The following is a 16,601-nucleotide window of genomic DNA, read 5'->3' on the forward strand; positions in this document are numbered from 1 at the left end:
CCACTTGCCTATTTCTTTGCAATGCACCCACGTGCCAGGGAACAGCTTTGCTACAGTCTCTGCCTCAAGAGGAATCCGCCTTCTCCTACAAGGCCAGAGGCCAACTCTGCTCACAAATCTCACCCGTGCGTGTCAGACCTCAGCCTCTGACCCCTGGCACCCCAGCATCGGGTGCAAGCTTCCCCATACTGGCCCAGGAGCCACTTCCAGAGGTGACTGGAAGGAGCTATGGGCAGTTTTGTCCTCCTGGAGTCCAGGCAGCCCTAGGAAAGTCCTGTTTGAGTCTTTACTCCAGAACCTTGGAGCTGCTGAAGTCTGTACTGATGGACACTGCTCCCCCCACGGTGCTGATAGTGTTGTGCACTGGAAATCACTGCCCCCCGGGAGCTCTGGTAGAGCACAGACTGCCCCGAGCTCGGCAGGCTCATAGTCCTCAAGTCTGACTGTAGTGACCTGGCACTTGGGGGGGCAGCGGAGGAGCCCGATGTGCCTGTGCAGGACTGGGAGCCCGACTCGGAGGACAAAGAAGAGTCCACAGCCGTCTGCTGTGCTGGGCTGGCAGCAGCAGGGCAGCTCTTCTTCAGGAGGCTGCTGCTGATGCTGCCAGAGTGCTGCTGGCTGCTGTAATACCCCGAATTCCCTGCAAACAGGGCAGAGGAGTCTGTGGAGACCGAGTGGGCAGGGCTGGAGTAGGAGGTGGTGGAGGAGGAGGAGGAGAGGGATGCTTCTGAGGAACCGTGAGAGAGGCTGTGTCCTGTCCTCTGTGCTGCTGCTCGGTAGCTGTACCCAGGAGACGGAGTAAGGTGTCCTCTGTAGGGGGAGGAGCTCTGCTGGAGAAGGGTCTGGGACTCTGCCTGGGGACTGTCAGACTGCAGGAGCTGAATAAGTCAGTGGAGAGAAGAAAAGGCACGTCAGGCTGACTCCTTCCCATGCCAAGGGTGTTCAGTGGAGCCAGACTGGGAATAACTGGCAGCCAAACCCAGATCCCCCCAAATCCTGTTAAAAGCTTTATTTCAGACTGGGCAGGTAATATAGGAAAGAATTTACCTGGTAGCTGTATCGAGAAGGACTGTAAACTGCTGGTCCTTTGTGGGCTTCTGGAGTGTCTCCTCCTGCTGTGTCTGCAATGTACATGCAAGACATTAAACCTCACCCTCTGAACTCAGATCACAGCCATTCCCTCTCAGCCAACACTGCACACACCCCATCAGCTACAGCTGAAACAAGAGCAGCTTCTTCAGCCACCAGCGTTACAGGAGCTGAAGAACCCCAGCAAAAGGCAGCTGGAAAACACTACCATGTGTAAACCAGCCACAGTGGGAACTGCTGATTGCCTTCTTCCAGGCATGAAGCTCATCTGCCTCAGAGCAGCCTATCTGTACCTGGTGACATCACAGAGACCCAGCCAGGGCTCCCCCAGATGCTCACAAGGATACAAGAGGCAGAAGGCAGTTTCTAAGGACTCATTCTCCACTCGCAGGAATCTCACAGGAGATAGAACTGTCCCTTCCTAAACGCTTGTCAGAAGCATCCTCACAGGTTTTCCTCAAAGGCAGATCCAGACGCTGCCAAAGACGGGTCTGATGCTGCCAAGACTGCCAGCACCCCTTCTGTTCGTTTGGGGATTATGCTTTAGAAGTCAACCGAGCTGCTCCAGTTACTCCCAGACCTCAGAAATGCCTATTTTTAAAACAGGCCAAGATGAGGAAAATGCTTTGAGGTTTGAAGGGCACCAGCAGCACAGTACACACCAATCCCCCTTAGTTAAGTGAGAGAGCAAGAGGAGCAACGCTGCTTCTTGACGGAGCCTTTCTAGCACTTGTATCTTAGAGGGTGGGCAAGCTTCTTGTCCTGTCAGATAACTGAACCTGAACTGGGGCAGGCAAGAAGCACTCGCTGCAAATGACACAGGCACTTTGCCCATGTGTTGTTCAGTTGTTACTACTGTTGTAACCATGGGGTTCAGCTGAGAATGGCGCTTTCTTTAGGAGGGAGTGAAGCTGGTGGAACTGGAAGATCTCACATCAGTTATGTTGCAGCCTAATGAGACAGAGCTGCTCATCCGCAGCATCTCAGGGACTCTCAGCAGCCACGTTTGAAATGCCTCGGTATTAATATCAAATCTATATGACAGATGTATCTCAGTCATGAAAACAGGACACGCTGCCTCCCTCTGCTCTGTACTTGAGCCAGACAGGTCTGGCTCTGCACCAGATGCCCTGGCAGGAGCTTGGTGCCAGCAGTGCCCATGGCTTTGCTGCCTTGTCCTCTCTGTGCTACCTCACAGTTACCAGCGTGGCTAAACAGGGATCTGACAGAGCTGTAGGCTGTGTTGAGGCTCAGAACCCTCCCTGCTTGGGACACAGGACCTGCACAGAGACCAGGGTGTAAAGCTTCCAGCACGTGTCTTGTGCCACCTTCCACCTTCTGAAATGGCATCCAAAGCATCCAGCGGCTGTTTGCTGTGGGTGACGTTCCAAGTGCTGCACTGCAGAACAGCAAAGCCTGGGAGTTTGGGGCGTGCTTTGTTAAGCAGTCATGCACAGAAGACACTGAGAGTTCAGTCTGCAGGAGATGGCTGTGACCAGCGGAAGCCGAGTGTGAGAATCAGAAGGAATCTAAAGAGCTCTAGAAGGACTTGTTTCTGAAGAGGTCAGGCACACCAGCAGGGCTGCACTATTTACTGCAGTGCTGTCCACAAAACACACCTTGATGAGTTAAAGGCTATTGAAAGACAAAGGGCAAATAAACCATAACCTTCCTGAATTTGTCTTATGTAAACTTAAAAGATGAAGCCAACATTTCCCTCACCTACTTCTTCATACCTGCACAAGGAAGGACATAAAGAACTGCTTTTCCTGGCAGTACTGGCCTGGATCTACCCAAAGCCTATATGAAGTGAGAGCTTCAACTAAGAACAACTGCCATTCTCACAAGTATGGCATGCACACTAATTCCATCTCATTCCTACATGCCCCATCAGCAAATCATTCAAATTTGGGGTTTTTAGCTCCCCTCATATTATCATCTGTTACAGCATCAAGTGAACACTTGTGCTCACTTGTGTATTGTGTGTGTAATCAAGTGTGTATTGTCACAACTGCTACAGGTGATACCAGGCATGGCAGGGACTCAGCAACTCACTTGTTTCAGTAAGCAGCAGACCAGCAGCTGGGGGGAGGGAAGGTGGCTCACAAAATCTAAGCAGAATCTAAACCAGCTACTGAAGAAACTGCCCGAGTATGCAAAACAAGAGAATAAAGACGTTTTGCTGCACTAGGATGAAAGAGACAAAAAGACCTTTGTCAGCTGCAGCACTGAGTTTTCACAGCTTGGAGTGGGATGGGTTTTGTGCATCAAGAAATAATGGATCAATGCAGACAAGCATTTAGCTCCAGCCTGGCTCTTGGGTAGGACTGAAAAGGCAGAGCTGTACAGATTACAGCCTGGATTTTGCCTACCCTTCTAAATAGGCCTTACTGCAAATGGTTCAGATCCCTGCTACAGATCATCAGCAAGCTGCAGTCGTATCAGCCAGGAGTGTACCAACAGTCCTCAGCGATGAGGAAGCAGGGGCAGATGGCAACAGACAAAGTTATTCAGATGCAGTGATCCACTGCTCTGAGTCCCTGGTGCAGTCAGGGCTCCGAGGGCACTGTCTGCTAGGTAAAAACAACTGTGTTCAACACAGACTGCAAAATAAACAACAGAAAAATCACTCCATTTCAGAGCTGAGAAACTGGGCAATGATGAAGTGATCTGTCCATCTCCCACAAAGTTACATCTCACCTTTAGCCCACTGATCGGTAACAGAGGGGTATAATTGCAGCTCAAGTCACAAACACTGACCCCGCGGGCTGCTTGGCGAGGACAATGCTTTATTCAGAGAAGAAAGGAACATCAACCAGAACTGAATTGAGTTCAGCACATTTCACACAACTGACAAACATCACAACTCAGGGAATCAATAACTTCAACAAGAGCTGAAGTAAGATTTAGAAGCTAAATTAGTTCTTAGCACTGCCTAAAGCACACACCTGCATTTCACTGCGATAATACATTTATCCGAATGTTCAGCCAGGTAGAGCTATTAAATGCTAGCACTTTTATCCCCAGTAACCAGGGGCAGTTGAGGTAATGCTGCCTAACCCATCTGTCCAAGGACAAAGAAGCTGTCCTTGCCAGAGCAAAGATGCAGGTAAGCCTTGAATCCAAACTCGGGAGAATCCTGGAGGTCCTCCAGGTCCAATAAAAGAGAGACATAGGCTCAATGTGTATCTGAACAGCAATAAAGTATGTGTGAGGCTCTTAGAAGGCATTGACAATGTTACAGTTGAAAGTACAACCAAGTTCACAGAGAAGTTTGCGAAGTTACCTGAGCCCATCACTTCCCACCAGCCAAGCACTCAAAAGGTTCCTCTCCCTACCTGCATCTCTCTCGACGGCACTGTCACGGGTAGGTGAGGATTCGTTTCTCTGGGATACCTTTGCACCACTTCTCAGCACCTTCTCAAGCATCCCCCGGCCCTCTCGAAGCCTCTCCACCGACGTTGGGACCATCCTGCAACAAAACCCCGGTAACAGCTGAGGACTGCCGTGACACAGCTAAGAGTGATGTGACCAACACGCACAGGGGCTGGGGGGTCCTTGGGATAGCTGCAAGACACGTTTGGCTTTGCTTAAATCCATTGGTAAGTGTTAGCGCAAGTACAAACCCCTACCATAAAAGGGACGGAATCAGAGACCACCAGCTCCATAGACAGATGAGGAATAAACTTCTGAACTGCTTTTGCAATGTAAATAACCTCCTGTGGGATTTTCCACTGCCAGTCCCTGGCTCCCATGATAGCGCTGCCCTCAGAAAAACAAAGTCTTTATTCTTATCAAAACCATAAAACACCCAGTTCAGTGGATCAGCAGATTACAGGCCATCTTATCCCAGAAAAAATGTGGGAGATTCAACAGCATTTTGGAAATCCTGGCATTATTTTAAGATTAGTTGCAGTTATTTCACACAGACTACTTGTATTCACCCTAAAAAGAAGCAAACCCAATACCTTTACAGTGTCAAGACAGTACAGTCACACCTACTTTGGCCATTTTGTCCTTCATACTACTTTGTCCCATTTATTTGGTAATGTGAAAACTCTCCACTCAAGATTGGTGCCAGATTTTGTCCCATCCTGTATCACCAGTGTCTGCTCTCAGGGTGAAAAAGAGGTGAAGCAGCTTTCTTAAAGCCAATGTGTAGAAGAAGAAAAGCCACAGCCAAACCCCAGACCCCCAGGTCAACATTCAATCTACCATGCACAGGACCATCCAAATCTCTTTACAAGTATGTCTTTTAACCCATGAGATAGTTACCTTGACCAGGGATTCACAATGCCTTTACCCTAAACACTGAAGAACATGTGCCTTAAGAATGCCTATATTTAAGTATGCATTATTAAATGCACTGCATGCAGCTTAACACCATCTTCACAGATTTCTGTATTTAATTATTTTCTTTTTAAAGGTATACTGAAAACTGTGCTTTCCATCAGCTTTACTTCTTTAAATAAATAGCCCAGACATTAAAATTCACCCCTCACTGAAGCAGAAGGGAGAAGACACCAGAGTTCACACCTCATGGTGGTGAATAGGGTGAGGGGGTGAATTCACATCTTCCTTGCTGCTATTGTTTTGCTGGAGACAGTGTTCTGCAAGGCTGGGTTTACTGGGCAGCAGCACATCTGTTTACATTGTGATGGCTGTATCTTGGCAACTGAAAGAGACAGAAACTTAATTCTTTTTTAAATTGAAAGCTACTGGCAATTATTGTAGAATTCAGCAAAAATTGGGACAATTCAAAAAAAGTAAGGCACGTATTTTTAGTTCCCACCCTTTCCTTCTGTCCCTGATATTATCCTATTGTGAATGTCTGGGAATGTACCTGGAATGTAGGCACTTAAAGATGCAACTGGGTCACAACTTTAACTCTGTTACATGCAGTTCCTAATATAGCTTTTTAAGTAGAAGGTGACTGTACATTTGTTAGCCTTGCCCATTAAAACACAGAAGAATAAGAACTTAAAAGGCACCAAAACTGCTTCATCCCATTTCAAAACATCGCAGCATGGCTCCAACTTTATATCCAGGGTCCTGTAACAATACAATCTTTATTCCCACACAATACTTACTCATGAAACCATGTGAGAAACTGAAGCCAGAGCACCTGCTGATGAGCAACAGATGAAGCTTGGAATATAAAACATGGTACTAGAGCAAGGCTGCCACACCAACACCTCACCCTGAGCTATTATTTTTTCCCATTCAAGGTTTTTCTTTCACCTTTTTACAGGCAGAAAAAAGCGGCACAGGAGGAGAAGGACACGGGTTATCAATGCTTGCACAGGATAAAACTTGATTATAAAATAATGATTATAAGCTAATCATCAGCCTCAGCTGTGGCAAATCCCAACATCTGGCAGAAGGTCATCTGGTAGACAGAGTACTGACAAATTATTTCTATTAGTCTCTGCTTGAAGAGTGATAAAGAAGTGAAAGAAACAGATCTCACTGCTCCTGCAAATCCACCCAAATGAATGTTTCTCAGGCGCTTTTAACACAGACATCCTCCTCCTCACTGCCTTCAGCATTGCTTTGCATCTCCTTCCCTTGCCACCCCCCACCATTACATGAGCAGTGGCACAGCTGCCTGTGTGGAGATCAGCATTAAGAAAGTTCTGCCTTTTAGCCTGTGGTGTGCAGGAACAGAACTTGAATACAAAGCAGCAGAGCCAGTGTACTACATCAGTCCGCACAACATCTTAACCATCACTGCAGTGACACTATAGAATGAAACACTCTGCATTCCAGTGCTGCAGTACTTCATTCTTTGGACCAGACATTATTACCGGGTTCAAAAGGTTTTGAAGACCAGCCTTTCCCCTTATCAAACCTTCTTACTGTAACATGATAAAGGTGTGTTTCCCACGCCTTTGGCAAGTCACTGACTGCCAACTGCTCTTCAAGCTGTATGTGCAAGGCATTAGGAAAACTGGAGCTGTTTCACTGTCCCTGCTTCTCACATGTCAAGTTGCAGAGGGCTCTGTTAGCCTTCCTTCTGAGTAGGAGCTGATTTAGTATCACTCAGGTTCAAGAAGACCAGACCTGGATTAAATTCTCATTGCATGGATAAGACCTTCAAACCTGAGACTTTAAAAGGAAAGTGGTGAAAGAGTCAACTCTTTATCTTTGTATCTTTCAAAGACAGTTTTTGATACCTAAACCAAGAAGTAAAGGGCAGGCTGAGAAAGCTGCTTGTACCCTTCACAGTTGCTTAGCAATTACGAAAGAGAACAAAGCCAAGAGACCCGACTGAATCCATCCACATGCAGACATTGTTATGGACATGCCCCCTACAGAGTTTGGTCCTCCTCTGTGGAGGAACCTCAGGCTTGCTTGGAAGGATAACACTCACCACCTACTGCTGATGTTCTCCTGGGATTTGCTGAGTGACGATGAGGAACTAGCCCCCCTTGAGTCTGGTGGGCTGATGTCCTCTACGTGAGGCAGGGAGGGATGAGAAGGGGAGAAGCCACTGTGTGGGGAGGATGGGGTTCGTACTGCGGAGCTGTTGCCATCTGTGTCAGTCACAGAGCTGTTGCTGCCCTGTCGCGTGGGAGTCCCTGTACATCGCATGGAATCACTTCCCTCCTTGGCTTCTTGTTTCCGCTTGCGGTACTCTAATAGAGATACCTTGAAGAGAAAAATGCAGCCATGAGTCTGGGAATGCAATGGACTGGGAGAGGGGGAGGAACAAGCCCCAAACCCATTTTAAAAATCTTTTTCTCTGGTTTGCAGATAAAACTTTAAAAGGTTTGTTGGGATTATAAAATCTTCCTGAATCAGCTCTTTTACTGGTGTGCCTGGAAAGTGGTACAGATCTGGACCACTCACCGACTGCCACGCTCACCCACATTGCACCAGCATACGACCAGTACTTCAGACTGCTTCTCTAACAACCTGGGATTTCACATTACTTCAGTACATGCTTGTATATTCAACCATCAAGCCTCTCTACCCTCCTCCTCTCAACACCCTTCTTTGAGCGGGTTCCTGCTATGGTGGTATTGCAAACTGCCAGTATTAACCCTTAAAAAACAGCCTACTTTTAGTAAATGTAGACTGTAGACTGTGCAAAACACTCTCAGCTTTGTCAAAGACACAAACCCAAAGGTCCCGGATAACACAATCTCCTAACACAGGGACAGCAGAGCCAAAAATATGTATGTATATATAGATGAGCACTTACCTTTCAGTGTGCCTTCCCCTTAAGAGTTATTATGAGGTGCAGAGACATAAAGGAATTACAGAAGGCAGCTCTGCTGTACAATTTATCAACTATGACCAAATGACTGCACAAAAAGCTTTACAATACCAAAATGTTGAAGAGGGTACTTCCAAATTAACTCAACATATGAAGGTTTTAAGTATAACTTGGAAAAAAATCAAAATGCTCTAGAAATGGAATAGAAATAAGACATTCCATTCAGCTGGACACTTACACAAGTGATCTGAGTTAGAAACCAATACACATTTGTTTTCTTTAAACACTACTCCTGTAGTTTTACTTTTAAAGAGCCAAAATTTAAGTAACAACCTTCACCTACTTTTCTTGCCATGTTACTGTTTCCATAGTAATGGCCTAATATGTTTTAATAAACAGCCTATGTTTTCTTTTCAAACATTAGATCCAGTAAGAACTCTTTCCACCCTGGTAAATAACACCTCCACCAACTAGTACAGCTGCTCTGTTATTCCTCTGGGTCTCATCTCAGTTGAACAACTCCCAGAAGAGGTACTTTCATGGTGAACTTTTTCTTTCACCTCTCATATCAAAATCCTGCCTAAAGGGCAGCTCACTCTCTTAACAACATTTAGATTACTTTCATCCAGGCACTGGCTGCTTGGATTACTTGCCCAGACTATATTTTAGTTGTATTCTGCTCTCTTTGTTCTCCCTGTAAGTCTTTCCATGGTGCTTACTGTTTGTTCCCACTCAGGTTCCTACAACCTAAGACTTCCTTTTACAGGAATACTTGCCTTCTTCCTTTGTGGAGGATTCTGAGGAGCCGATCTGACACCTTCACAAGCCCTCTCGCCGCACGGTGACATGGATCCATGCACTGTCTCTTTAAGCAGCCCTGACTCGTGTCTGCTGAAATACCCTTCAGCAGGAGAGCTGCAGCATCCTGCTTCCGAATTCACTGGCTTCCTCTCCCCCAAAGGAGGAGATCCCTGCAACAACCCATCCACACGTGGCATAGCGTTCAATGGGGAGAAGGCATACATTAAATTAAACTCTGTCCGAAAAGCCTGATCAGAGCTTCGTAGCAGCATCTGTGCTTCCCCACTTTTCCCTGGGAAGTTCATCTCTGAAGTAGAGTTTATGGAGGGTTGTGGAGCCAGATCAGAGGATCCAAAGTTGAGCAGCAATGGCCGTTCTGGGCAAGTGTTTGCACTGGAATCCACGTACCCACCCTTCAAATCCAAGTCGGATCGGACGCAGAGCTGGAAAATCCAAGAAGGATATAGGAGGAGGTGGAAAGTCAGGGAAAGGGTCAAGCAAGGGTAGGGAGAGAAAATTAAGTCAGAAAGTGCTCTGTACAATGCTAGCTTACTGCTTCTCAGTTCCTTTTCGATCCCCCTTTGGCCCTTTCCTACACTATTTCACTCATTCTACAAGGAGTGATTGAAACTAAGAATCAGTTTAGCTGTCCAGTGCAAGGTAGCCTTTGTCCTTTAGCAGTTCTACTGCAGCAAGAGAATAAGGGTCAGCACTATGCCCGAGCAGTCAATGAAGAAAAAAAACCATTTTCACAATGGTCTCATATGTCCCAAAGTTGATGGCAAAGCAGAATACTTCAGGGTTCATTTTGGGGAGAAACCAGAAAGATCTGCTGTCCATTTGTTGTTCTATTAGCCAATTCCTGGCTGTCCCAAGTCAGCCACTACTAACTTCCTAACAATAAAATGACCAGGATATCCAAGCCATTTGTTTTCACTTATTGTGAGCTTTGGAAATCTCTAACAATAGTACATTCATTTAATTTATACTGCATTTCTACATGTTACATCTCTAACAAAACCATAGTGGCATCATCTTTGTGCTATCACAGTTTCCGGAGCACTAGGCACTGATACAACAGTATCTCCATTTATCTGCTTGTAGTGCCAAAAACCCTCCAGGGCAACTGCATAATCATCTCCTTCACCATGTTAATATGTCAGGATCTCAGACAATGAGCATAACTGACACGATTTCATCCTCTTTGCAGGACTACAGTGCTTAGGGAAAAACACAGCAGCAAAAGGCACCAGCTCTGCCCTACTGCTGCTGCTGCGAATGTTTCCTCTGCTCATTGGAGATGAGCACATACTTTCTGCAATGAAACAGGCTCTGAGTACTTCACCTCATGTTTTGCAACAGGCCAACAGGTAAACAAAATCCTACTTTCTGGCATCACCTCAACGTTTTAAAGTCTGCAAGTGAACAGGTGATAAATGCAGGCTGAAGGGAGCAGGTCAGGTGCACCACTGTGTCCTCCTAACTCAAAACTAGTCTCAAATGCTTTCCCTTTTCTCCCCCCATAGGCATTTTGCTGCCACTGAGTAAATATCACACAGCACTTATCTGCTGGGCTGGAGCTGAAGTTGATGATGGTAATTTCAGGGTTGTTAGACCTCTTGCCTTCACCTTAGTAGCTGAGACATACCAAGACCCCACACTGGCTGTTTCCCATCAGTGCCAAGTGAATAATAAATTTCAGTCCTCAGTTTGTTTGCTCTTTTGTGATAACCCTGAAAACTTTCCTCAGCCTTATTGTGATTAATGCTCTGCCTTTATTCCCACTCACCTCCACACTCCTCACCCCTTCCCTCCCACCACAGCCTCAATACACACACAAGCACACACACAGTGGCCTCAAATGTAATCAAGACAGTGTGGTAACTACCTCGGGTGACATGGACTCAGGCCTGTGCGCAGGGGAATTCTCAGGGGAGGAGACGTTCTAGAGAGGAGAAAAGCATCTCGTTATTCATCTACTTAAGTCAAGAAGCAAAATAAATTAATGAAAAAACAAGCAAAGAGGTAAGCAATGGCTATTCTAAACAGAGTATCCAGGAAACAGCCTGGGATGACAACTCCATCCATAAAGTAGTTTCTAAAGCTTCCTGGAAGCACAGAGACAGGACTGGGCTACTGTGCTTCATGCTATAACTTAGTACCCAAAACAGAACACAAATGTTAAGAAAAGCATCTTATTCTTTGTATTCCTCATGACGTCAGATAAGTGTTTGCACCATGAAATATAGAGAAAGCCATTTACAGCATTCAGTCTGAGAACAAGGCAGAAAGGAAAGGCTGGGTTTCCCCAAAAGGTGAAATAAGATCTCCAAAACACTATAGTGAACTTCCACAGACATTCTACTAGCCACGTTGGCACAGAGATCTGGAGTGGGGAAGATGACTAAAGAACACTGAAAAGCCTGCAAAATTTGGGAGCTACTGGGCAGAAGTGGAGAAGAGAATGATACCAATGTTATAAAGGTAGCTACAAAGTGAAGGGAGGCTGGGCTGCAGCAGGGTTTGACCAGAGCAGGAATTCTGGCCAGAAATGGAGTAGAGGAGAAAGGCAGCAGTGCTCGAGTGATGCTGCCCAGCAACATAACCACATTGTCAGAAAGGAAGGTGTCTATAGTGCTACCTCTGCTGCAAATACCCCAGTTTCATACTTTTTAGCACTCTCAGTCCCTGGTCAGATTTACCTCGAACTGTAGTGGAGTATTGCAGCGACTAGCAGCCAGAGAAGGAATCGGTGAGAACATGATGCCATAACCATTGCGACTCTCCTCCTCTCCCGGCAGTGATGAGCTCGGTGTAGCCAGCTGTGGGCTCGCTGAGCCAGGAACTGGAGGGATGGGAGGTGGAGGGGTGACGGGAGACAGCGGCCTCAGCAACTTCTTCACATTCTGCTCCATCAAGTAGCGAGACTTCCATTTCTTCAGGGGACTCAGCAAGTCTGAAAAACAGACTGAGCTGAGGACAGGGCTCAACCATTAACCTTAACCATGTGCAAACCACACGCTGTCTCCTGCCCTCTATTCCCAACCCAAATGGAGCCCATGAGTCTCCAATGTGACTATGAAAGGTTCCTCAAAATGAAGTACCTCTGAAGTACTTCCATACCAATCCTGAGACATGCCTAGATACTGGTAACAGAACAATACATAATCAGCAACATACAGTGAACAAGGAAAGGAAGTATCTCAAGCAGAAGGAAGCACAAGAGGGAGATAGGAGAAAGGAAGACAAGAAGGGATAGAAAGAGGAAAGGGGTCAGAAGACATGTCACATGTCACTGCTACAACCACAGGCAGCTCAGTTATTACCTGAACCTAACAATTGCCTATAGGCTACGTCAATACAGCCCAAACACTTTTCACTCCCACAAAGGATTAATGCCTTTCCCTTAGGCCTACCCATAGTCAAAATAATATTTTTTTGATGCTCAGTTTGAAGAAAAAAAATTAAAGTGTTCAGTAAATCCTGCAGTTCAGGTGTTTCTTCTTCAGGTCTTGCTCAGGAACGTGCATCTATTGGCTCTGGCATTCTGCCCAGTTCCTATTCATCTAACTTTTCAGTAATCAATTCTGCATTTTCTGCATGATGTCTAGCTTCCTTTCTCTGTTGTCCTTGGAAAACTGACCCCTGACTGGGCAGATCTTCACCCTCTTTCTCTGTAGAAAGATTCAGACACAATATTTAACCATTCTGCTGCTTTAGTCACAGATTTTAGCTCCTCCATCTTTGAGACTTAATAATTTGCTCATTACCTACATGCCTGTGAGACTTTGCTATATCTTCCTACAGTCAGTAGATGTTTATTCGTCCATCTAACAGCACCCTGCTGAAAAGAGATGATACTTGTACTCTTCTTTGGTTTTTACCTCTACTGGACTAAGCATCACACAGCACTGAGGTTGATAAAATAAAGTGATTATCTTTCCATAGAATACTGAGGAGCTTCACACACGGTCAAGCTAGAATGGGTCTGCAGAAAACTGAGTAAAGGGCAAAGTATCATTCTCGCCTGCCATAGAGCTGTGCCATCGAGCAGGGGTACACATTAAGATCACATCCTGCACAGCTGCTTTTGTTATTCAGCAGCTTCCCCAGTTTCACTCAAGGGCCCACACTAGTGGTGCTGAGCACTTACCTGTGTCATCTTTGCAGATGCTCGAAGAACTGCTGCTCTCGTTACTTTGGTATAGACATTGGGTTCTGTTCTCTTGTGGAGCTGGTGAGGTCTGAGTCATCCCCTCTTCCAGAGCTTGTTTGATCCAGCGCTGAAACAGAATGAGACTGCATAAACATGCAAACCCCCTGGTACTTTCTATGTTGTTTTGCAGGATGTACTCAAACTCCTACACCTCAGTGCAGCAGGGCAGACTGCTCAGAACACTGCTGTTACCTCCTTCAGGTGTGCTCAGACAGGAATCTGTTAGAACACAGCAGTTAGCACTGAGCCTACCACCTACTGTGATGGGGCTGGCTATGCGCTCCCTTTTGTGTTCTGGGCATCAGCAGTCTTCAGCAATAACACAAAGATAAATAGAGAGTAAATTATAAATAGATAAAATGCAAAACTCTGGCAGCTAAAAACTATCACAAGGAATCTTAATTAGAAGAAAAAGGAGAGAAATATGATGAACTATCTTAAAACCCTGATTTTTGCAAGAAAAGCTGTTTCCTGCCCAGGAGCACACATACATTGTGCCCCTGCTCCACTAAGGCATATCAGAGCTTAACATAGACTCTGCTGTAACAATTCCAGCAGAGAAATGGCTGAGTTTAATCACATAACAATTCTTTCAGGGCTGTGCTTGCTGCCAGAGACAAAAAGCAAAGAAAAAACTGTGATAAAATGCAAGCAGCAGTTTCCAAGGGGCGTAAACCAAGAAGAGAATAATAAAGGCAAATCTTTTCCTCAGCTGCTAATAAAAGAGATGAAAATCACAGTGGTCTTCTGAATATAGGTTTCACATCTCATGCAAGTGAACATGAATTGAAGTCTCGGCAAATCTGCCCTGTACCTTGATATAAACCAACTCCTGATGGCAGGCAGGAAACCTTTGCTTGCTTTACTATAAAAAATAACCACCACAATGTAAGGGAGAACACCCAGGTGATTCAGTAAAATGACAGCAAATTGCTGAAGAAAAGCAAACAGTGATTTGCACTCGTGTTGTTGGACTCACTTTACCAGCCTTGTCTCCCAGATAGGTTTATAATCATAAATCACCTTTCAGATATCAACAGTTCACCTGCACACCAGCAATACACTCCCCCTTTTTGATACATGTACATGACTTATGATTCCTCAAAGCTATCATGGAAGTGCATCAGAAACTCAGTGGCCACAATCCTCCAAATGAAAAACTTGAAGGTGTGGATGAAAAGCAGGTGACAGGGCCTATTTTGATGGTTTCCACTACTGTACAGCAGATACTTCTTCTCTGATCAGATATAACTCAATGGGTTCCACTGTGGCCACCAGGGAAAGCGAGAAGTGCCAGCCAGCCCGGAGCACTGCTACCTCAAGTGGGCATCTGATCTGACAGCCAAGTCACTGTACACTGCGTGATTAACATGAGCAGGTTATACAGTTCAGTTTCCTTGTGAGGTTCAGACATTGGCAGGCTCTGGATGCAAACTGAGATCATCAGCTGAGGGGTTTTGGCACAGCTCTCAATAGTTTAAGGAAGAGGCCTGCTGACAATCCAAGAAAATATGTGATCTATTCAACAGCCTTTATAAATCAACCTTCTTGACTGAGCAGACAAAATCAGGTCTTGAGAGATCAAAGTCATCAAGTCCTGAGCCATTTCTAGACCTCAGCTGGCTGAAAGGGAGATCTTCCCTGTGAGAGTTTTCTAAACATTCCTGAATGAGAGCAGAGACATTTTTTACATTTCCAGACTGTCAGTGATGAAACCACTGAATGCTACCAAGTATTCTCCATGAAAAAAACCCTCGGGAACTCCTACAAAAGTGGATGAAACCACTTACTCAAACAGTTATGGATCATTTCCCTTCAAAAGGTAGAAATCTAACAAATTACTTTCTGCGACGTCTGTTCTGGAAAAAATTAAGGGCTAGAAAACTAATGGTTTATTCTAACAAATGCAGTAAATCATAAACTGAACATGAATCTACATCACCCTGTCAAAGAAAGCTCAGTCATTATCCTGGGATGGACAAAATGGGTGTAGGCTACGAGACATAGAGCAACTCTGCTCTGAAAATGTCCCAGCTGCAACACAACATTCTGTTTTGGGCATTTGGCTTCAGGAAAGACGTAGATTAAATGGAAGCCATCCAGAGTGAGACTAGGCCGTTCCCTCTCCAACAGTGAGAACTATTGTATGATTAGAAAATAGCCAACTAAAGCGACAGATTGGAAGATTTGTTCTGTGACAACAGTTTCCACTGACTTGTGAGCTTGCTGCTGGCTGGTTGTACAGCAAACACAGCAGACAGACAACTCAGAATGGCTCTGACAGGTTCGCTCTCAATGCTTCTCTCTGCCCTGAGGCTCAGAGACACTGTTTTGGTTCAAAAAAAGCAGCTCAAACCTTGAAGTTCTCAGCTTAAAGATGCATGGAGAGATTGTGCAGACACATAGACACAAACATGGCTTTGTTCATATGAGTATATATGAATGATCAAGAGCTTGACCTGTGAAGAAAATACCCAAGAGAGACCTTGGCTTCTTTTTGTAGGTGCCTGTTAGGGCATAACAACAAATTGGCTGAAGGTGGAAACAATAAAGTCCAAAGCTTCTCCCTGGAAAAACTCCCTCAAAGGCAGGCAAAGAAACCAGGCCATGGTACCTGGCTGTGAAAGCTACCAAGAGTGGAAGATCAGAAAGGATTTCCATAACATTGTTCTGAAGCAGTCACACAGGAACTGGAAGAGCCAGTGAGCAAAGATGACAGGCAACAGGCAAGATGGATTCTGATAGAAACCTGACTGAGCAAACTAACCAGGACTACTGTTTCTCTGTGATGGGTAACTGCTAGCATGGCCACATACTATCTCTGGAGGAATGAAGTCCTCAGCTGGGCTTGGGTCAGGCTTCCTGCACAGCCACAAGTATCTGTTGTAGATAGTCTATGATCCCAAATAAAGAGCTGTGGGCTTGCTCTTGCAAACAGGCAATCCCTAAGCTTTACTAAACAACAAAAGGTTTCCAAAGACAATGGATCTTGACTAAGGCAATGTATTCCTGAGGTCTTTTGCAACACTGTCTTATCCCAACAATGCCAACCATGCTCTGACTGTGAAAGTGGTAACATAAAACATTCTAAAGGCAATGACTAAAACTCCTTGAATCACATATGCTGGATAGTAAACAGCCACTGCAGATTTGAAAGTACATGTTTCTAAGAGGAGAGTCACAGAACAGTTGTTCTGCCTGGTAAAAGGCCAGGACGAAGACTGAACCCTGGCTAGGAGGGCATCAGCAACCATAGCCTGGAGACTACATCGA

The 16,601-nt window shown here is 45.5% G+C and overlaps 1 protein-coding gene across 2 annotated transcripts in view; it reads right to left on the reverse strand.

The window, feature by feature from the left end:
• The window catches only part of SETD5 (SET domain containing 5), a 36,964-nt gene continuing 20,363 nt past the window's right edge, over positions 1-16,601 (reverse strand). Inside the window, exons 16-23 of one of the 2 annotated variants that reach the window (XM_062634117.1) lie at positions 13,266-13,395; positions 11,815-12,068; positions 11,001-11,057; positions 9,088-9,555; positions 7,463-7,740; positions 4,428-4,561; positions 1,048-1,121; positions 1-878 (exon numbers count right to left, since the gene is read on the reverse strand). In XM_062634117.1, coding sequence (XP_062490101.1) covers positions 264-878; positions 1,048-1,121; positions 4,428-4,561; positions 7,463-7,740; positions 9,088-9,555; positions 11,001-11,057; positions 11,815-12,068; positions 13,266-13,395 — 2,010 coding nt within the window. In that variant the 3' untranslated portion in view covers positions 1-263. Of the gene's footprint in view, positions 879-1,047; positions 1,122-4,427; positions 5,765-7,462; positions 7,741-9,087; positions 9,556-11,000; positions 11,058-11,814; positions 12,069-13,265; positions 13,396-16,601 lie in introns of those variants that run through there. The other variant, XM_062634118.1, reaches the window with a different exon arrangement.

This window comes from Pezoporus occidentalis, unplaced genomic scaffold, assembly GCF_034315485.1.
Source record: "Pezoporus occidentalis ecotype Australia unplaced genomic scaffold, CSIRO_AGI_Poc_V1 ctg414, whole genome shotgun sequence".
In the NCBI taxonomy this organism is placed as follows: domain Eukaryota; kingdom Metazoa; phylum Chordata; class Aves; order Psittaciformes; family Psittacidae; genus Pezoporus; species Pezoporus occidentalis.